This window comes from Protobothrops mucrosquamatus, unplaced genomic scaffold, assembly GCF_001527695.2.
Source record: "Protobothrops mucrosquamatus isolate PMUCROS unplaced genomic scaffold, P.Mucros_1.0 scaffold3, whole genome shotgun sequence".
In the NCBI taxonomy this organism is placed as follows: Eukaryota; Metazoa; Chordata; class Lepidosauria; order Squamata; family Viperidae; genus Protobothrops; species Protobothrops mucrosquamatus.
In genome coordinates this window covers 558317-579973 of record NW_015386390.1, presented here as the reverse complement: position 1 = coordinate 579973, position 21657 = coordinate 558317, and the positions used below count along the sequence as shown (strand labels likewise).

The 21657-nt window shown below is 39.5% G+C and overlaps 1 protein-coding gene across 1 annotated transcript in view; it reads left to right on the top strand.

The window, feature by feature from the left end:
* ANTXR2 (ANTXR cell adhesion molecule 2) overlaps positions 1–13137 on the top strand; it is a 158646-nt gene extending 145509 nt beyond the window's left edge. The window contains exon 17 of the mRNA XM_015832362.1: positions 13097–13137. Within this exon, the coding sequence (XP_015687848.1) occupies positions 13097–13135 (39 nt within the window). The 3' untranslated portion in view covers positions 13136–13137. The remainder of the gene's footprint in view (positions 1–13096) is intronic.
* Positions 13138–21657: the final 8520 nt, after the last annotated feature.

The following is a 21657-nucleotide window of genomic DNA, read 5'->3' as shown; positions in this document are numbered from 1 at the left end:
TCCCTCCCTCCCACCTTCCCTCCTTCCTTCCTTCCTTCCTTCCTTCCTTCCTTCCTTCCTTCCTTCCTCTTGCCTAACTTCCATCTTACTCATTAAGAACAATAACATTAACAAAAAAGACTAAAGTTCTGTTCTACATCTTGTTCCCATACTGACCAGCCTAATATCTATTGGGACAAGCAGATAATCTAAAAATGCTTCAAGGAAATCCTGTCAATCACCCATTCTTAACAACAGAAACAGGACAGACGAGTTCTTAGGGAATCAAGTCAGTCTATCCCTAGTTGACATCTGTCTTAGCAACTCCAGTAGCTCCCAGCCAGCAATCATACCGTCTTTTCCCCAAAATAAGACCGCGTCTTATATTATTTTTTTTCTCCAAAAGACACATTAGGGTTTATTTTCCGGTTAGGTCCTATTTTCAGGGAAATACGGTACTAAATGTCTCCGTCTGGCTGATGATCTTAACTGGGGCTTATTTTGGGGGTAGAGCTTATATTAAGAGCATCCTGAAGAATCAAGTTAGGGCTTATTTTCCGGTTAGGTCTTATTTTGGGGAAAACATGGTAGTAGATGCATCTGATAGCACCAGTTTGGGAAAGTCTGAGCAATATTTATTTATTTATTTATTTATTATTTAAATTTATATACCGCCCTATCTCCCTTACGGGACTCAGGGCGGTGAACAGGCAATAATAAAAATCACAATAAATATTGAATAAAAAGCCTGCTCTAAAATACCCCATATAAAATCCCTAGCAAAGCCCATATTGAATGTTCTCTCTTGTATTGCAACGAAGAGAAGAAAGAAATGGATGTACAGGAAGATTTAATTTTGGGTGGATCAGAGAAGTAGCTTGCAACAAAAGGATTCTTTTTTTATTCTTTCAAAAGATGAAGAAAGAATGTATTGTAGCTCAGATGTTTCTTTCAGTTGGTGAAAAAACAGTGGGGAAACCCCCAAGTTCCCCCCCCCCTTTTTTTTTTTTAGTAAAATTGCTTCTTTCATTCTTCTTAAAATCTAAGCCCATATGAATCTTTTCTTCCTATGCAAATCTATGGGTAGCCCCCGTCTTCTCTTTTTAACGTATTTTCTACTTCATTACTTTGGAGCAAAATAATAATATTTACTTTTTTGTAAACAAATTGAAACAATAAAAGGCACTCCAGGAAAATAAATGTAGAGATCGGAGATTAGAAGGCCATGTTTTCAAAAGAAATGTAATAAACGGTTATAATAGTTATTACGTTGTAAGAAAGGGATATCATTTTATCAAGTTGGCAGTGATTTTATTTCTCGTTGGTAGGACTTAATGAAAGGAAATGCTTCTCTCACCTTCTTGTTCACGCTTAAAATTTATGCGTTGCGTATTTTTTCCCTCCGGTAAATTGCCATATTTATCTCGTTTCTGTGTTCTTTCAATTCAGATGCTTTCCTTGTATTTGAAAATGGATTGTATGGCCCTAGAATATCTGGAGCATAGCAGTATGAATTCCGTGACATCACTACACTTTGATTAAGATTAGTTTTACAATTATCATCACTATGGATCCTGCTAGTAATATTGCTATTAACATCATCATCATGAATATTAGTGCTTTATTATAGTGGAATTCTTATTGCTATTAAAGGAACTCTATTAGCGCTATGGCTGCTGAATGCAGATTTAATACATGAATTGCTGGCAAGCTGCTTTAAACGAACGTAAGAAATGCACAGGGTTAAGGAATCAGTCTGTACCACCCTGTAAAGAATGAAAATCCATTAGCATTTGCAGTGATTATTTATACCTTGGGGTCAAATGAAGCCTTATGACCATACTCCATTTAATATACTGAAGACACATGTAGTTTTTTTTTTATCATATTCTCCATGAAGCATTCTCGGTGCAGCAAGCATACAGTCTCTCATTTGTAAAAATCGCCAATCTTTATTCGTTTTTCATTGCCTTTCTCTGATGGGAGAACCTGGTTGAGGTTTTGGACGTTTTCTTTTGGTCATGTGGACCTGGCATTCACAAGATTAAATTGCTGGTAGATGTGTACTTTGGGTTTTGTGCCCCATGCTAACAGGGTGGGATGTGTCCATATGTCTAGTTAAAAAAATAAAATCAACTGTGTTAGCTTGGAGAGAAATGCTTCCTTAATAGCATTTCCAGAAAGTGCCCTGTGGACCAAAAACCTTGTCAATAATAATAGTTTGATTGTTGAGGCAATAATGGAAGAGTGACTCATGGTTGGAGATGTGAAATGTAGGTCATAACACAAGTATCTGAAGATGAAGTGTGACAGTATACCAGGGGTAGGCAACCTTGGCTCTTTTATGACTCGTGGACTTTAACTCCCAGAATTCCTGAGCCAGCTTGGCTTAGCTTGGAAACCTCTCCCTTTTCCCTCAGCATGGCTGGCTCAGGAATTCTGGGAGTTGAAGTCCACAAGTCATAAAAGAGCCAAGGTTGCCTACCCCTGGTATATACCCATATCAGTAGACACAGACATATAGGCACATGCTGAATTGTTCTTTATTGTAGCAGTCTGTATTTGATGCTTTGTGGATACAATAGGTTTCAGGATTCTTGGCAATACCACGCAATGCCAAATCATAAAACATGATTCATAAATCACAAAGGTGAGGTTTACAAGGACTTCGCTCAAACAATTTTATAGCTTGATCCAATAAACAAACTTATTTCCCCACCACCACCATTCCACACACAGACACTCTTTGGTGTGACGCTGAACAGTTTATAGAGTTAGATTTTGAGGAAGGAGTAGTGAGATCTCACCTTTAATCTATCCAGGAATAATTCTTTTTCATATGCAGGACTGTACAGGCTGTCCTCGACTTACAACCATTTGTTTAGTGACCGTTCAGAGTTACAACGGCACTGAAAAAGGTGACTTATGACCCTCTTTCACACTTACGACCTTTGCAGCATCACGTGATCAAAATTCAGATGCTTGGCAACGGACATGTATTTACAAAGGTTAATAATAATAATAATAACAACAACAACAACAACAACAATAATAATAATAAATAATAATAAAGTTGGAACCCCCCCTGCTCAGGGAGGAAACCCTATACCATTTTAGACAAATGGCTGTCCAGTCTCTTCTTAAAGACTTCCAGTGTTGGAGCATTCACAGCTTCTGGAGGCAGGTTGTTCCACTGGTTAATTGTTCTAACTATCAGGAAGTTTCTCCTTAGTTCTAGGTTGCTTCTCTCTTTGGTTAGTTCCCATCCGTTGCTTCTTGTCCTGCCTTCAGGCGCTTTGGAGAATAGCTTGACTCCCTCTTCTTTGGGGCAGCCCCTGAGATATTGGAACACTGCTATCATGTCCCCCCTCGTCCTTCTCTTCATTAAACTAGACATACCCAATTCCAGCAACCGTTCCTTATATGTTTTAGCCTCCAGTCCCCTAATCATCTTTGTTGCTCAGGGGACTGGAGGCTAAAACATATGAGGAACGGTTGCGGTGTCCCAGGGTCACGTGTTTCCCCTTTTGCGACCTTCTGACAAGCAGAGTCAATGGGGAAGCCAGATTCACTTCACAACCGTGTGACTCACTTAACAACTGCAGTGGCTCACTTAACAACTGTGGCAAGAAAGGTCGTAAGATGGGAACAAAACTCACTTAACAGCCATCTCGCTTAGCAAATGGGGTCAATTTTGTTCGTAAGTCAAGGACTACCTATACTTCCAAGTAGACCTGTTCCGTTGGACTTGTTAGAATTCAGTCTCTTCTGATTTGGGTTGAAGGCCCTTTGTTTTATGGATTCTGAGCGCGGAACTGCTTCTTCTAAACTGCTGCCTTACAACATGTCAGATGAGTCATCCTCCTTTTTCTTCAGGGTATGTAGTTTATTATTTAGGAGGTGGTATGTTTCTCTGCGTCAAGAGCTGGAGAATATAAGCCTAAGAGTGGTTTTGAATTCCCATCTGTTTCTTCGAAATTCATAAAACATCTGTTTGACAACAGAGTTTTGGTTTAGATGGACTTGGAATTAATCTGTCCTCCTCCTCCTTATGTACTTCATCTTCAAAGTTTTTGGGGAAGGTAAAAAAAAAATGTAATGGACTAAACAGCATCAGGGAAAAGGGAGAGTGGTTTGCAAACTGTTAGAAGTTTGGAATATGGACGCCATCCAAAGTCACTTCTTGTGAGATGGGTGGCCGTATAAATTGGCTAAACCAGGGGCAGGCGACCTTGGCTCTTTTATGATTCATGGACTTCAACTCCCAGAATTCCTGAGCCAGCATGGCTCAGCTTGGAAACCTCTCCCTTTCCCCTCAGCATGGCTGGCTCAGGAATTCTGGGAGTTGAAGTCCACCAGTCATAAAAGAGCCAAGGTTGCCTACCTCTGGCCTAGGCCTAGGCCACTTTATGACTCGTGGACTTCAACTCCCAGAATTCCTGAGCCAGCATGGCTCAGCTTGGAAACCTATCCCTTTCCCCTCAGCATGGCTGGCTCAGGAATTCTGGGAGTTGAAGTCCATGAGTCATAAAAGAGCCACGGTTGCCTACCCCTGGGCTAAACAAACAATAAATATCTGCCTGTTCCTCTTTTATCAAAACGAGTAATCATCGATTTGTATTAGTTTTTGATCTTCCTTTTTTTAAATAAAAAACCCTCTTATGTATGTATGTATATATAAAAATGAGTTATTTTGGGGATGCTGCAATAGCCGTAAGTGTGCAAAATGGTCATAAGTCACCTTTTTCAGTGCCGTAACTTTGAATGGTCACTAAACGAATAGTTGTAAGTCAAGGACTATCTTTACAGCAAAAGAAAGTTATAAAGTATGCATTTTTTTTAGATTTCTCACACCGAGGCGATACTGTTCCTTAAACCCACTTTCTTAAGCCACAAAAAGTGCATCTGAAAGTGGTCCATCCAAGCTGCCTTGATCTTTCACGAGTATCATGGGATGCTTGCATAACTCTCATTTTAATTACTATAGCCCTAAGACACTAATTTAGTTCCATTTTATACTAACTACATGTTGGTATTGTTAAGGTTTATGACCCAATGATTTACAAGGCATGATACATCTAAATTCAATTTGGATGTATTGATTGTTTAATTGAGTACAAAGGACATGGATATAACATTAAACTACCACATTGTCTGATTGTGTTTATTTATTTATTTAGCGTATGGCATCTTCGGAGGTCATGCAATCACCGATATACAACACTTAATAAAAAACTTTACAGATACAGACACAAACATAAATTTAAATAAAGCATCAGCAAAGATAGTCAGACAGACAGACAGATAGTAATTATGTGGACAATACAATATATAAAATAAAATATTAAATTAAGGTAAAATCGGAATATTCAAGCGCTAAATATATTGTGGACTTTAAAGACTCAAATTGTATTATGTATTTTTTAAATCTTGGATAATGAGATTAAAAAATACATAATACAATTTGAGTCTTTAAAGTCCACAATATATTTAGCACTTGAATTTTTCCTGCTTCACTTGATATATTCTCTTGGAATATTCCCCTGATTTTTTTTAATCTTCTCAATAGCTATCTTGCAAGCCGGGTTGAATATGGATTCTGGTAAATATAGAATTAAAACCACCTGATGGGGAAGGTGTCTCAAAAAGTGGGCATACAAGGGAATTACACAAAGACTCTCCAAGCTTTTGATTTCGGCGGATGCATTTAAAGTGTCAAGGTGTGATATGAGAAGTTTCAGCAAAGGGTTGTCTCGATGGATATGGCCATCATGATCATATGTCCGACAAACAAATTATAGACTGCATCTAACTCCCACTTTAATAGAATAACAGAGTTGGAAGGGACCTTGGAGATCTTCTAGTCCAACCCCCTGCTCAAGCAAAAGACCCTATCCCATTTCAGACAAATGGTTGTCCAATCTTTTCTTAAAAGCCTCCACTGAAGAAACACCCACAACTTCTGGAGGCGAGCCATTCCACTAATTGATTGTTCTAACGGTCAGGAAATTTCTCCTTAGTTCTAGGTTGTTTCTCTCCTTGGTTAGTCTCCACCTGTTCCTTCTTGTCCTGCCTTCAGGTGCTTTGGAGAATAGCTTGACTCCCTCTTCTTTGGGGCAGCCCCTGAGATATTGGAAGACTGCTATCATGTCACCCCTCGTCCTTCTCTTCATTAAACTAGACATACCCAATTCCAGCAACTGTTCTTCATGTGTTTTAACTTCCAGCCCCCTTATCATCTTTGTTGGTTAGGGGACTGGAGACCAAAACATAGAAGAGTTGTTCTAGGGCAAGGGTCTTCAAACTTGGTCCTTTTATGACTTGTGGACTTCAACTCCCAGAATTCCTCAGCCAGGCATGCACTTAACAACTGCAGCAGATGTGAAGTTGTGAGTCCGTTATGGTCATGTAATGTGTTGCTTAGCAAGCATGGAGGAAATGAGGTCCTGTTATGGTGACACAATGTCTTGCCTAATATTACAGGTAGTCCTCAACTTATGTTCATGTAGTGACTGTTTGAAGCAGGCGCCTGGCTGAGGAATTCTGGGAGTTGAAGTCCACAAGTCATAAAAGGGCCAAGTTTGAAGACCCCTCTTCTAGGGTCTCGGCGAGGTCCAAGAGACTTTGTTGTGAAACACAAGTTGGCGCTTCTACAAATGCTTGTTGCTTGTCCAGTCAAAACAGGGTACTAGAAAATGTCTCTTGGTCCACCCCAGCAGCATGACATCAAGAATTAAATCAGACACCATGCCCTAAATTTTTTGAGCCATTCTTTATGTCTCCTAAGTCCCGGCTCTGGCATCTAGAGCAGTGGAGATTGGTGACGGGAAGATCGCCTTTCGTGCTAAAAGTTGCGGTGGCTTTATAGGATACTTTTTAATGCGCCCTCTGCATCCATGCATTACAAAGTGAACACCCCTTGTCATTTCCCATTACCTACAGTTGCAAATGGTTCTTCAGTGTGCTGGCATGGATTCCTTGCTGTTACATCCGTGGTGATATAACAGCGCCGACCTTCAAAATCAATTAGCGCTTCCAGTGCATTTTCCAACGTTCTGCTTTCTGTTGAGCAGGCCCAAAAGATTAGGAAGAAATTGCCCGATCCGGGTTTGTTTTGATTTAAGGTTGCTCTTCAAGATGCCTGTCAATATTGAAAGCAAGGATGATGTCATACTGCATACTGAATACTGCGTCCAGTTTTGGTCACCACGATGTTGAGACTCTAGAAAGAGTACAGAGAAGAGCAACAAAGATGATTAGGGGACTGGAGGCTAAAACATATAAGGAACGGCTGCTGGAACTGGGTATGTCTAGTTTAATGAAGAGAAAGGACGAGGGGGGACAGGATAGCCGTGTTCCAGTATCTCAGGGCTGCCACAAAGAAGAGGGAGTCAAGCTATTCTCCAAAGCGCCGGAAGGTAGGACAAGAAGCAAAATAGATGGAAACTAACCAAGGAGAGAAGCAACCTAGAACTAAGGAGAAACTTCCTGACAGTTAGAACAATTAACCAGTGGAACAACCTGCCTCCAGAAGTGGTGAATGCTCCAACAGTGGAAGTTTTTAAGAAGAGACTGGACAGCCATTTCTCCGAAATGGTGTAGGGTTTCCTGCCTGAGCAGAGGGTTGGACTAGATGACCTCCAAGGTCCCTTCCAACTTTATTATTATTATTATTATTATTATTATTATTATTATTATTATTATTATTATTATTATTAATTATTATCATCATCATCATCATCATCATTATTATTAAAAATACGGGCAGTCCTCCACTCAACAACAGTTTATTTGGCAACTGTTCAAAGTTACAACATCATTGAAGGGAAAAAAAAGAGACGAATGACCATTTTTCACACTTATGATGGTTTGCAGCATCTCTAGGGTCACGGGCTCAAAATCCAGACAATTGGCAACTGACTCATATTTATGACAGTTGCGATGTCCCGGGATCATGCGGTCAATTTCTGCCATCCTTCTGACAAGCAAAGTCAATGGGTAGACCAGATCCACTTAACAACTATCTGACTAATTTAACAACTGCTGTGTTGCACTTAGCAACGGTGGCAAGAACAGTTGCAAAATGGGGTAAAACTCACTTAACAAATGTCTCGCTTAGCAAAACAGAAATGTTGGGCTCAATTGTGGTCGTAAGTCGAGGACTGCCTGTATGGAAGCCGAAAAGACGGTGTTGGCAAGGCTGAACTTCTAACCTTTCTCTTGATGTGCCTGGTATTTGGATGGCAGAGGGTGACAAAAGCATAGCGTAGCTGAAGATAATTTGATAAAATATGTGCTTTCCAGGCACTGTTTAATTGGAAAAGTTTCTTTCTTTTTTCTTTTTGAAAATATTTTCTTAGGTTTTATAGAGGTAGGGGAAAGGGAGGGTCAACATAGGTAGTGGGGTAGGGTTCAAGGAAAGGGTTGGAGTGGGGGTAGGTACAACAATGGGGTTGCCCCCACAGACATTTCAAGCTTTAGCAAGCAAACTATCATCCGGATACAAGTTTTCCACAGGGCTAATATAATAATCAGTAACTGTAGTCAACAAGGATAGCAAAAATTATAAAGCATATCAATTAATCAAAAGAAAAAAACCCAGTTATCTTAATAAATTTCAATTTCACTCTCTCATTTTGTTAACCATTGATAAAAGTGTTCCCATGTTTTATAATAGACTGAGTCTTCTTTCTCTTTAATCTCTAATGTTAATCTATCCATTTCTGCACATTCTAAAATTTTCCTAATTATGATCTCGTCAGATGGTATATCTTCATTTTTCCAGTATTGGGCAAATGCTATTCTTAAGTGCCAAGCCTGAAAGGCTATAAGAAGCTGTGTGTGTGTGTGATTGTGTGTGTGGTTTTGATGATGGTAGGGAAATACAGCTACTAGTCCTTGACTTAACAACCATTTGTTTAGTGACCATTTGAAGCTGCAACAGCACTGAAAAAAGTGACTTGGGACCCTTTTTCATTCTTACGACCCCTGACGCATCCCCAGGGTCACATGATCAAAATTCAGACGCTGGGCAACTGACTCGTATTTACGACGGTTGCAGTGTGTCCCGGGGTCACGTGATTCCCCCTTTTGGCCCCTTCTGACAAGCAAAGTCAATGGGGAAGCCGGATTCACTGAACAACCGTGTTGCTAACTTAAGAACATCAGCGATTCGTTTAACAACGGTGGCAAGAAAGGTCATAAAATGGGGGGGGGGGAAATCACTGAACAACTGTCATGCTTAGCAATGGAAATTTGGGGCTCAGTTGTGGTCGTAAGCTGAAGACTCCCTGTGGAGCATTTGGTGACCATCTACATTTGCTTGGAAATGTGGCCATCGGTGACATCTGATGAATGCTTGAAAATAAATAGTACAGTCTCCCCACTATTGTAATATGCACTCCTCCTCCTCCTCCAACTTTCCTTCCCTTCCCTTCCCTTCCCTTTTCTGTATGTCAATTATCTTAAAAGCAACCTTAGTTTTTCAAAGTTCAGGGCCCTACTTCCCATTTACAAAAAACACTCATAGACAAAGTGCAGCAATTGCTCCCACAATGCATGTGCAAATTATCTTAATTGCATGCAACTAATATATGTAAATCGGCTAAGTTTCCTCAGCCCATGATGCATGTTTAATCTGGCTCTCACTGCTGAACAATCTGCTCATCCCCTTGATTTTAATCAAGGCCTTCTGCTGGGTGATGGTGCAAATCATGATTATATTAATGGAAGATGCATTTAAAGAATGTGACCCATTAGGCTTCCTGTGATAAAATGCACACTAGAATCGCTGTCTGATAGATAATTGGAAATGTGGCCTTTTTTTTAAAAAAAAAGAGCCATATATTCAAATATAGTAAACCTTTTGAAACTATGGGTGCTTCCGTAAGGATAGTATTTTTGCTCATTCATCAGATACAGTAGGGCGAGAAAAAAAAGAGAAATTGTCCAATATTTTTTACTGGATCACATAGGTAGAGACATTGATTTCAAGTTTATTACTTTTATTTATTTTTTATTAAAATAAAGTGACTCTGGGCAGTTATTAACACCAACATTTGCTTACTGACAGTAGCCAAGTCCAATTTATTAAATCAAAATATCGGAGATTGGGCAGTGTCTCATTCTTAAATTGGTTGATGTATTCCGGAGAATACACCTCTGAAAGAAGGCTGTATCAGAGTTATTTCACTGTGACATTTCTGGTATTTCCTTGTGACAAGGAAATCACTGCGAACACAATATATAATTACAACTGTTTGGCTGTAAGATGGAATTTCACCAGCCAGGTCCTCAGCCAAGAGATGGATAGTTAAGAAATACAAAATATAAAGCAGGGGTCTTCAAACTTGGCCCTTTTATGACTTGTGGACTTCAACTCCCAGAATTCCTCAGCCAGGCTGAGGAATTCTGGGAGTTGAAGTCCACAAGTCATAAAAGGGCCAAGTTTGAAGACCACTGACATATACAGTACTTCAGCATTCACATCATGATAGTTTTTGTCAAGAGGCAGAGTTAGGCGACTGAATTGCAGAAAAAACCAATCAGCATGTGTTGTTCCTTGATAGATCTTGATTTTGAAATCGGCCTTCCATGTCTGAGTTGCTAGGGTGGATGGGAAATGCAGTCCAGCTTTTCTGAAGGATGATTAGAGGAAGGTAGATAACTTTTTCTTAGGCTAAAATCTTGTTTCATGCATGCATTGGTGTCTGTATCTTTTTTATTTATTATGTTTTTCAGATTGCTCAGTAAACCATATTCACTGGGCAATCTGTTAAGAGCATCTGATACAAAATGGATCAGTATAACACAATAAAACAAGAGCATAAGGTTGATAAAAGTTACATCTCCATTATCAGCAACAACAATAGCAGTAACATTTGATGTTATTGCAGGTAAAATTACACGCCATCTGCAAAACAATATTGGGTAATTTTAAAACAGTTTCCTAAAATGAGTGGAAAAATAAAAAGATTCTCGTTGGTCACTGGTAAGGCCACAAAAAAGCATTGGTGCAAAGGGGTATGCATTAAAATGGGTAGGGCTTTGATCACATGATTGTAGCCACCATCTTGATTTTTTTTTTTTAATCTCCACCTTTATTGATGGACACACTGGGGCAAAAGCTTCGCAGGTGTAAAGGCGGGGTCAATATGAAAAAAGTCTTTTTATTTCCACACACACACACCTTGTAACTTTTCACTTTGGCTGATTTGGTGGTCTGTCTGTCTACCTACTTATTTTTGTCTGTCTATGTCTGTCTGTCTGTCTGTCTGTCTCTCTCTCTCTCTCTCTCGCTAGCTAGCTAGCTAGCTAGCTGTCTGTCTGTCTATATCTGTCTGTCTATTTCTGTCTGTCTGTCTGTCTCTATCTATATCTATCTTATCTATATCTATCTATCTATATCTGTCTGTCTGTCTGTCTGTATCTGTTTCTCTCTCTCTCTATCTATCTATCTATCTATCTATCTATCTATCTATCTATCTATCTATCTATCTATCTATCTATCTGTATTTCTAGCTAGCTAGCTGTCTGTCTGTCTGTCTGTCTGTCTGTGTCTGTCTATATCTGTGTCTATCTCTGTCTATCCATCCATCCATCCATCCATCCATCCATCCATCCATCCATCCATCCATCCATCCATCCATCCATCCATCCATCCATCCATCCATCCATCCATCCATCTATCTATCTATCTATCTATCTATCTATCTATCTATCTATCTATCTATCTATCTATCTATCTATCTATCTATCTATCTATCTATCTATCTATCTAAAATGGCTCCCAATCAAAGACTCAAAAAGACGTATAAAATCACATTAAAACTGTAAAACCAAACTGATTAAAACATTAAAAAAACAAAAGGTAAAACCTTTCACCAAGTCAAGAATTCTAAATCCTAGTCTTTCCCCAATACTTGTGGGGGTGGGGGGAGCCACATCTTCAAAGCTGTATGGAAGAACTAAGAGGGTGAAGATCTGGTAAACCTCAGGGGCCAGAATGTCCATAGGGCAGGGGCAGCCGTGAAAAAGGCACACTTCCTAGCTCCCATCAGATGGCAATATTCAGGGGAAGGAAGTAGGAGCATCTAATCTGATAGGACATGTGGGTCTCCTTGTGTATAACCCTGTGCCACACAGGGCTTTAAGGGGGATGACCGCCATCTTGAATTGCACCCAGAAAGAAATGGGAAGCCAGTGCAGAGGTTTTACATGGGCAAATGTAGAGGGGCCCCATCACTACGTGCACGGCTGCATTCCGAACCAGTTGCAGCTTCCACATAGTCTTTTTTATTATTATTATTATTCAAATTTTATTAAATGTACATTTAAAAACAGAAGTGGACATGATTCAACTTCCCTGGCTACAACACTGATATTAGTATTACCTTATGTTACAGAAAGAAAAACAGAAACTTAAAATACATTCTATAACAGGACAGAGTATAACAAACTGTACATATAACATCTGTAAATATTTTGGTAAACCATCTTTCAGTCGTCAACGTTGTATTTACATATCTTTCAGTTGTGTCCTCATATAGGTGTTAATAAGAAGTCCTTACGATATCAACTAATCAATGGATAATCATCTGAGCGATCCTCCTTATCTCTAACCAATCGTACAAATTTTTCCAAGTTTCATAATACTCCGTTTCAGTTTTATTTTTAATCTCTAGAGTTAACCTGTCCATTTCGGCGCAGGATAAGATTTTATTTATTATTTCTTCTTCAGTGGGGGTTTCCTTTCTTTTCCACGTAGTCTGCAAGGGCAGCCCCAGGTAGAGCAGAGCACATTGCAGTAATCCAAGTTATAACCCAATTATGGTAAGCAAGTCTAGATGAAAGTTGTGAGAAAAATATTCATTTTTAAATAGTCCCAGGCTGTTTATTGATTCTTTTCCTTCCTGTGGCATGATGCGTATTTATTTAAATTTCCTGTGCTCCAAAAGATGACCACTGATAGTTTTTGTTGCCAAGAACAGCATATTCTGTTTCCTCCTGTATAAATCACCCTTTGGGATAGAGCCATTACTTAACCTTGCTAACGTTTTAGAAGTATCTTTTTCCTGTGTTGCAAATTAATTATTACTATTATTTTTTTGTCTTTTAGGGCCGGTGCATAAACTTTACCAGAGAGCAATCTCAGTAAAACAAGGAGAGAGAAAAAGAAAAGAAAAGCCATTATATTTTTTTATTATAACCAAATGAAGACACTGAGTGAAGCACTTATGAAGACACCCTCGGAATAACTCCTGGCCCTTAGCTAGGACGTTTATTCCATTTGGCTCTGCAAAAGTCATCCATTGTCACGTAAAGCTTTTCCATTTGCCATTATCTTTCAGCTTACTGCTTCATACAATATTCCTTACAGTATTATCCACTCTGCAAGTGGCCACGTGAAGAATTTTGGCGTCGTGTGTCTAGTTTTCCACAGCAAATCCAGCATAGGAAACCACGAACAAGTGCCTGATCAGGTGGGCCTTTTGTGATTTTAACACCCAAGCCTTGGTGGGCCTCTTCCCTGCAGTGGTCTTGTTTTATGGGCACGAAGATGGAACTTATTATTTAAATATGAATGTATTTACTACAAGGAGGAGAGCAACATTGCCACCTTGCTGGAAAAAAAATGGAAGGAGTCCATCGCCACGTAAAGCTTTTCCATTTGCCATTATCTTTCAGCTTACTGCTTCATACAGTATTCCTTACAGTATTATCCACTCTGCAAGTGGCCACGTGAAGAATTTTGGCGTCGTGTGTCTAGTTTTCCACAGCAAATCCAGCATAAGAAACCATGAACAAGTGCCTGATCAGGTTGGCCTTTTGTGATTTTTAACACCCAGGCCTTGGTGGGCCTCTTCCCTGCAGTGGTCTTGTTTTAAGGGCACGAAGAATGGAACTTATTATTTAAATATGAATGTATTTACCACAAGGAGGAGAGCAACATTCCCACCGGGCTGAAAAAACAAACAAACATGGAAGGAGTCCATTGCCCTACAGCGGTGTCATCTCATGGAAATCTTTGCGTCTCAGTCCTCGTTCCCCTGCTCTGCCGCCCGGTTACATTGTGCCTTACGGGAAACCTCTGACTAAAAATCTTGTCACTTTGACGCTGTGCAGTACGCGTGTACAACCCAATGTAGTCGTGGTGCCTCAAGGTATTGGTGGCGAGCAAAAACTTTGCCCTCCAGTTTCCGGAGACACCTTTCTTGGACATGATGCACCCAGGACAAGAAGAAAAATTAATAGAGCGTTATTCTCCAGGAAGACCGCCTGGAACCAAAGGTCTTGAGTGGAGATTGAGGGAGCTGAGGCGTCGAGGGTTGTGCAGTGCGCCTAATTGTGTATCTTCCCCTTTTCTGCACTTGGTGCTCAGTAGCGCATAAAAACATTGTCCTTTGTAAACATACGTAGTAATTCTGGGCTTATGGATTATTGTAATAGGATGAAGAAAAGAGAAGAAAAAAAAACAGCCACCACAAAGCTGGCATCTCAGGGTCTTTCTCTCTTTCTCTCTCCGTCTCTTTCTCTCTTTTCTCTTCCCTCCGCCTCAACCATCACCGAACCCTCCAAGGGCTCTTCAGCGTCACAAACCAGCAACTCTCTCTCTTTGCCTGAGAATTTCAAAGTTTAATTAATATAATTAAAGGCAACAGCAAGCATCAGCCTGTGAAGGTTTGGCTCATCTTTCTTATGCCTTTTGACATTGAATGACCTATCCCTGTAATGCGCATCACTCAATTTTGAGGGGCTACCATGCTTTGGTGGAGATTCAACAGTGGGACCAAGAGAAAGGGGGGGGGAAAGGGGGAGAAGGCAAGATACTTTATTTTTCCCTCCCCCTCTCCATTTCCACAGCACACACGTGTAGGGTGCCAGCCACCAGGAAACATTGGCCAAGCAGGTATTATAATTTTATATATGTAAACGTTACCCAAAAAGAGAGAGGGGAAGTGTGTCGTGTCACATCGGCCATGCCAAACAGTGTTAGCGTAAAAGGAAGCTCGGTGGGGTGGGATGGGATGGGGGGGAGGAAGGCAGCAGCTGAAGAAAAAGGCTCAAATGATCCAGTCACTTTCGATACTGTACTTCAGCTGCAAAATGGATATTCGAGGCGAAACCTGACAAAATGCGCCTACTTTGATGGGAACCGGTATAGACAATGACCAGTGGCTGGGTCAGTGGGATGTCTCTCTGCAAGCAGGGAAGCTTATCAAATGACACTAAAAATAAGTTCAACAACCATCACGTTTTGAGGGGAAAGGGGAATATTTCACGTTGGGCGGGCATGCTTGTGCACAAGATGGAGAAGGCGAAGGCATGCGTGTTGGTCTAATTATCCCTCCTTTGTTGCTTGGCACTGAAACCTCCAGGGGCATAAAATTATTCCCTTGGCCGATGACCAGATTTGCAGCTTTTCCTGAGCGAGGCTTTCCCCCCACCAGGCAGCCCCTTGCTGATGGGGAAGGACATACTGGAGGAAGTCTTGTTCTTTAGATCGAAGAGGGTATGAAATGTAATGTGGTGGAAAATGTTGGAAGACCAGGGTCTTCCACGCAATCACTATGGGAGGCACTGTCTGGCCACGAATATGATAGATAGATAGATAGATAGATAGATAGATAGATAGATAGATAGATAGATAGATAGATAGATAGATAGATAGATAGATAGATAGATAGATAGATAGATAGATAGATAGATAGATAGATAGATAGATAGATAGATAGATAGATAGATATGGATGGATGGATGGATGGATGGATGGATGGATGGATGGATGTTTAGGGATATGCTGTTGCCCAGGTGGTCAAAATGTTGAAGGTAGTGAAAGAAATTGGGAAAAGAAGCTGTTACAATCATGAGAGACTTGAGGTTCCCCACAGTTGAGGTGGATTCAAGCCAGAGAAAAAAACCATGTTTCTCAACATCCTAGAAAATAGCTCAGTTGGTCTACTATGGCAAGGGTGTCCAACTTTGGCAACTTTAAAACCTGTGGACTTCAACTCCCAGAATTCCTCTGAGTGGGGAAATGACTGGCTGGGGAATTCTGGGAGTTGAAGTCCATAAGTCTTAGAAGTTGCCAAGATTTGAGAAATCAAATATAAAAATTAGGTGCAGTGCCAAAGATTTTAGGAGGTAACCAATCTGGCATTATCTTTTGAAAAGGAACCCAGAGTAGACCTGTGAAACTCTAGTATCGTAAGTTAAACGTGTAGGCAAGTTGATGTGAGAGAATAAGCTCATAGAAGAACAAACATTGGTGAAGGGAAATCACATGGTCTATGCAAGGTAGATCTTGCATCAGTCAGGTTTTAGAGTTACTTTACGGTATCAACAAGTACAGAATGGAAATGTCTCAGTTGACTATAATTTGCAGAAAGCCTTTGACAATATCCAAAGCTTTTGAGTACACTTAACTAGTGGGCCTGTCCTTTTATGGATTGCTACCATACTCAACAACAGAAAGTGAAGACTAATTGGCATTCTTCTCAGGAAACAGAACTGAGACTGGAGCTTTTTAATTTGTTCATAGGTGGTGTTGGTTGAGTTTAAGCAGAGAACCGGTCAAGATTGTGGTGAAAACCAAAAACAGGACTTTCTGTACCCAACCAGGAATGAAAATTGAGGTCAACTCAAAAGTATGGCAGCTGTGAAAAAGATAAATTCCATCGTAGAGATCATTAACAAAAGGATTGCAAATGAAACTGTTATACTGAACATATCCAAATCTAGGATACATTTGCACCTGGAATGTGATTTACAGTTCTGGTTGTAAAGTTTGAAAAGGATGGTGCAATAAAACTGGGGGAAAAAGGGCAGAAGGTTGTAGTCAAAATCTTCAGGAAGCTAAGCTTGGCTTAGAAAAAGTTGATGTGTATAAATCATGCAATGTGTAGAGGAAGTGGATGGAGAAAAGTGTTCTCCCTCTCTCAAAATGTTAGGATCATCCAGTAAATCTTATCGGAAGGAGATTTAGAAGAGAGAGATGGAAGCATTTCATGCAACACGTAATTAATCTGTGGAATTCGTGACCAGAAAAAGTGGCGATTGCCATCAACTTGTATGGCTTTCAAAGGGGACTTGGATAAATCCATGGAGGAGAAGTCTACCCAAGGTTACCTGTCTTGAAGACTCTATGTTACTTGCAGGTTGGAGAAGTCTTCCTTTAGATACCAATAATAGGGAAAAAGTGATGGGAGGAAGATAGCACTCTGGATCCTTTTTTGGGGGGACCTTTTGTGGTTGACTGACCATTGTGAGGAAGCAAATGCTGGATTAAGAAGGACTTGTTCCCCAAATAGTTGGTCTTACATTCTTACCTAGTCTTGGTTTAAGATGATCTTTCTCACCAAAAGCATGGCTGAACTCGGGCCACCAGCTGTATTGTGGGTTCTGTGTGCTGTTCTTAGAGGCTGTTGCATCTTTGAAATGGATTGCTGGTCTTTCCCAATTAATGGTTTCCACCATTGAAGCCGCCTTCCCGTACCATTTTGTGAAGGGTAAGGAGGCATGCCACAGGCTGACTCAGGGGATGTGTTAGGCTTAAATAAATCTGTAAAATTATCTCATTGTATAGTGTGTTAATCCATGGCAGTAACAGAACAATATGGCACCACAATCTCCTGCAACTTTTAAAGGGTTTAGCTCATAGTTTTAAAACCAGATCCGCAGACTTTTGCAGTTGGAGAAGAATATGATAAGATAGAAATATTTGGTGTACAGAATGCTTAATATCTGCAATTCCTCACAAGCAAATACCTTGTTTATCTGTGTGATTTTTTTTATGGTGCAAAAATAAGGTAAACATCAAATCATGTTCAGTTTCGTATCCACTTCCTATAGTTTTGGATCACTACCTGGAAATAACTGATACGGGATTTGAAATTAATTCACATTGCATGCTAAAAATATTTCAAGACAAGTGTTTAGAAAAAGACTTAATACATTTTGTTTGTTTAGAAAACAGTCTAATACATTTTGTCACAAGGGATATTTAATTTCTTCCTTTATTAAAATTATATTGAGAGATTGCACCAATCACAAAATAGATATATTTACAAAGAAGGCCTTGGTTAATGAGTTTTGGTATTCAAATAGATCATATAAAAATTGATCATATACTGTATTTCTATCTTTAAGACTTTCTATTCTAATCCTTTATATTCCTTTCTATGGAACAACAAAGGTTTTTCAAGGTACAACTTTTCATTATTTAATTCAAAATAATTTAAACCAATACATCCTGTCATAAATGATTGCTTAATCTCATTGTTGACTTGGAGAAAAAAAAAAACATTTCAAGGAGTTTTTTTGGCTGTTTACCAAGTTCATGTCCAGTCAGCTTTACTACAATTAACCAAACAGTATTAAATTAATAACATATATTAAAAGAATTAAAGCTATGTATTTATACCAATGCTGAATGTTTTCATTTCATTTTTAGTTTTCAAATATTGTAGAACCATAAAAGTTTAATGTGTTGGATTGGGGGGAGGGGGAAATTCATGCAGAAACAGAACATAAAGGTGCCATTTGAGAAAATAATTGTATACATTTCTTTATCCTGAATTTCTCAAACACATCTTGGATTTTGGAAATGATACAAGAGGTAAAAACATGAAATTATTATTTCTCTATATGCACATGTAGAGAATCTCAGGAAATCCTGAGTAGCAGTTTTAACATGCCACTTTCCCCCTTCAAGCTTTACATTGTGTGTTGAATTACATTATAATACAGTTATGTATTATAAAGTGAAGTTTTAAGAACAATTTTTTTTGTTTAAATCTTCCTGAACCAATAGGTCTCAGCCTGGTCATTCATAGATCAAACACGCTACAATGCTCATGCATAACATTGATGGAATGTATGAAAAATATTTGTATTTCCTAAAAACCTTGTTTGTCTGCCCCATTTCCCCTCTGATCCTACATATTCAAAATACAGAATACCAGTGCTTATCAAAACTCCCCCCCCCCAAAAAAAATATCCACCAGTAGAGTGGGAGAAGGATCAGATGAGATTGAATCAGATAGAACCTTCCTTATACATATCTACTATATATACAACATGCTTCTGCAGAAAATACAGGCCTTTGAAAAGTGCCGGTATCTTTTCAATTTAATTAATTTAACTTTTTAGGATTACACAAGCTACAACGTCATTTAGACCTTGAATGAGTACCGCATATTTCCGGTATTTTATATATATATTTTAATTTATTAAATTTGTTTGTCATCCATCTTGCTACTCTTAGCAGCTTATAATATTAAAATAACCATGAATATATATATATATATATATAATATATAAAAATATTCGTATTTTTGCAGCTATTAAGGATATATATATCCTTATTATACAGGACATAAAATTGACTTTTAAAAGACCAGAACTATCGCCAAAACTGAACACTTTAACAACAGAATAATAAGAGAAGCCATCGAGATAGAAAAACGCCCACACAGCATGAATAAACGAGATGATACCTCCCGCCTACCAGCCATTTGGAAACCCGCCCTTATTGGCAAACGAGTTCCTAACACAAAGAATAACACCAGACCCACACTCACGAAGACCACACGGGATGTCACCACCACACATCCACGCAAAAAGCAAACCCAAACCCACACAGATGATGAGGCACGACCACAAACTAGAAGCCAGTCCACAGCTGCATCATTAGCCACTTTAAACCCCTCCAATCCATACATGAAGCAAACTGACACCCACCATAAAGATGTGGCACGAACACGAACACGAAGCCAAACAACAGCAATGCAGCTCACCATCTCAAATCCCCCTGCAACTCAGACTAACCCGAGCACAACAAAGCCCCCTCCCAAACAGAACACTCCCCCATCCAATCAGAGCACAGCCAACCCACCATCCAATCAGAGCACAGCCAAGCTCCTTAACCAATCAGAACACACCTCCACCCAATCAGAACACAGCCAAGCTCCCACCCAATCAGTTCAAACCCCACTGGCAGTTAAAAGGAAGAAACAGCTGCGATCACACATCACTCCTAGAAGCACGAAGCTGAAGACACCAGCCTGAAGATGACGAATGGGACTTCGTCGAAACGTCACCAAGACACTTCCAATTTTACGTGGGAGAAAACCCAAATAACCAAAGACCTACATACATACATATATATACACACACACACACATACACACACAAATGTATAACATCACAATGAAATCATAATAAAAATACAAATTGTAACTAAAATTAAAAGATGGGGAGGAATGTATTAAAGCAGCCTAAAAATGCAGATGCAAGTGCTTTAATATTTAAGAGGTCCATTGATTGTAATGAATCAATGAAAAATAGTTGGATTTATCCAGCATAAAATGCTGCACTCACTTCCAAATAATTTTCAGTGTGTGCACAAGTCAATCCTTATCTGAATGCTGGGCCATTTTTGACCAAAAAAAGAAGGAGAATGAGATTTGTTTGTTGGCACGAGGAATTAGAAAACCTGGTTTTGTGCTTGAGTTGACAGCCAGAAATGTTGGTTCTAACTCTTCAGTTTATCTATCGCAATGTAAGGAAATTATTTTTAAGGGCAGATTTTCTCCTTGGAATTCCGTTGATGCTCAATTGCCCCAAATCTATTTCAGATGTGATAAAAGGTCCCTGGTTTGGTCTAACTTCCCATTATGGTTTGGAACCAAATGTCGTTATGTCCCCCAAAAGTATCTTCTTTTAAAGAAAGCAGGAATTCCAGAATATGAGACTTCAGAAGTCAATAATGATGAAAAGACAGATGTAGTGCAGAGAATAAACTCTTCCATGCTGCTTTGAGAGCACTCAAACTGGGCAAAAAAAAAGGGCAGGATACAAGTGGCTGTAAATAAATTAGCTAATTAATATTGGATGCCACCATTGCTAAGCTACTTAAACCCTCACAAAGGCAGCAGGATCATCCATGGTGCTTATACATTAATATATTTAAAAAGTCCGCAGTAAATTACTTTTCCATTGGATTTCATGGCAGCTGTGAGGAACATCAAGTAAAATGGACTGTGACTTAAGACTGCAATTCAGTTGAAAGACCCAGTGTCTTCTCATACAAATCTCCATTCCTGCTCAGTTCAACGGACAAGGGACTGGCGGTGGCTGAAAATGCATGCTTTTTTTTCTTATGGAAATAAAATTAGGGGAGACCTTAATGTGCTGCCTTAAGCACTCAAAGAAAAGACAGAATGAAAAAGAGGTTTTCTCCCTCTACCAGCTTCTATTCAATCTGGTTAAACATTGCTTTCAAAAATTTTCTTTGAGTGGCAGCGTGGTCAAGGACAGCTTGCAAGTACTGTCATTCATGGGACCCATCATCTTGCTGACAGTCTGCAATTTCCCCAGTTTTCCACACATTCATTCAATGGGAGATATCCAGAAGGAAATGTTGAGACTTTTTTCCAGGAGTTTTATTCCTCTTGCTGCTGAGGAAGAGTTGGATATTTCCTTCCATGGATTTGGGGAGGGGGGAAGTCATTTGCCCAATTGTTCTTTCTGCAAATTTGGTGGAACCATTGCACTCAAATAATTAAGTAACAGGTAAATGTGAGATACCTTAATGTTGATCTCTGTGGAACAGGTATGATCTCCAGAATGACTTAAACTGTGCTCAGCCTTATCAAAATCATCAATCCAGGGTTCTCA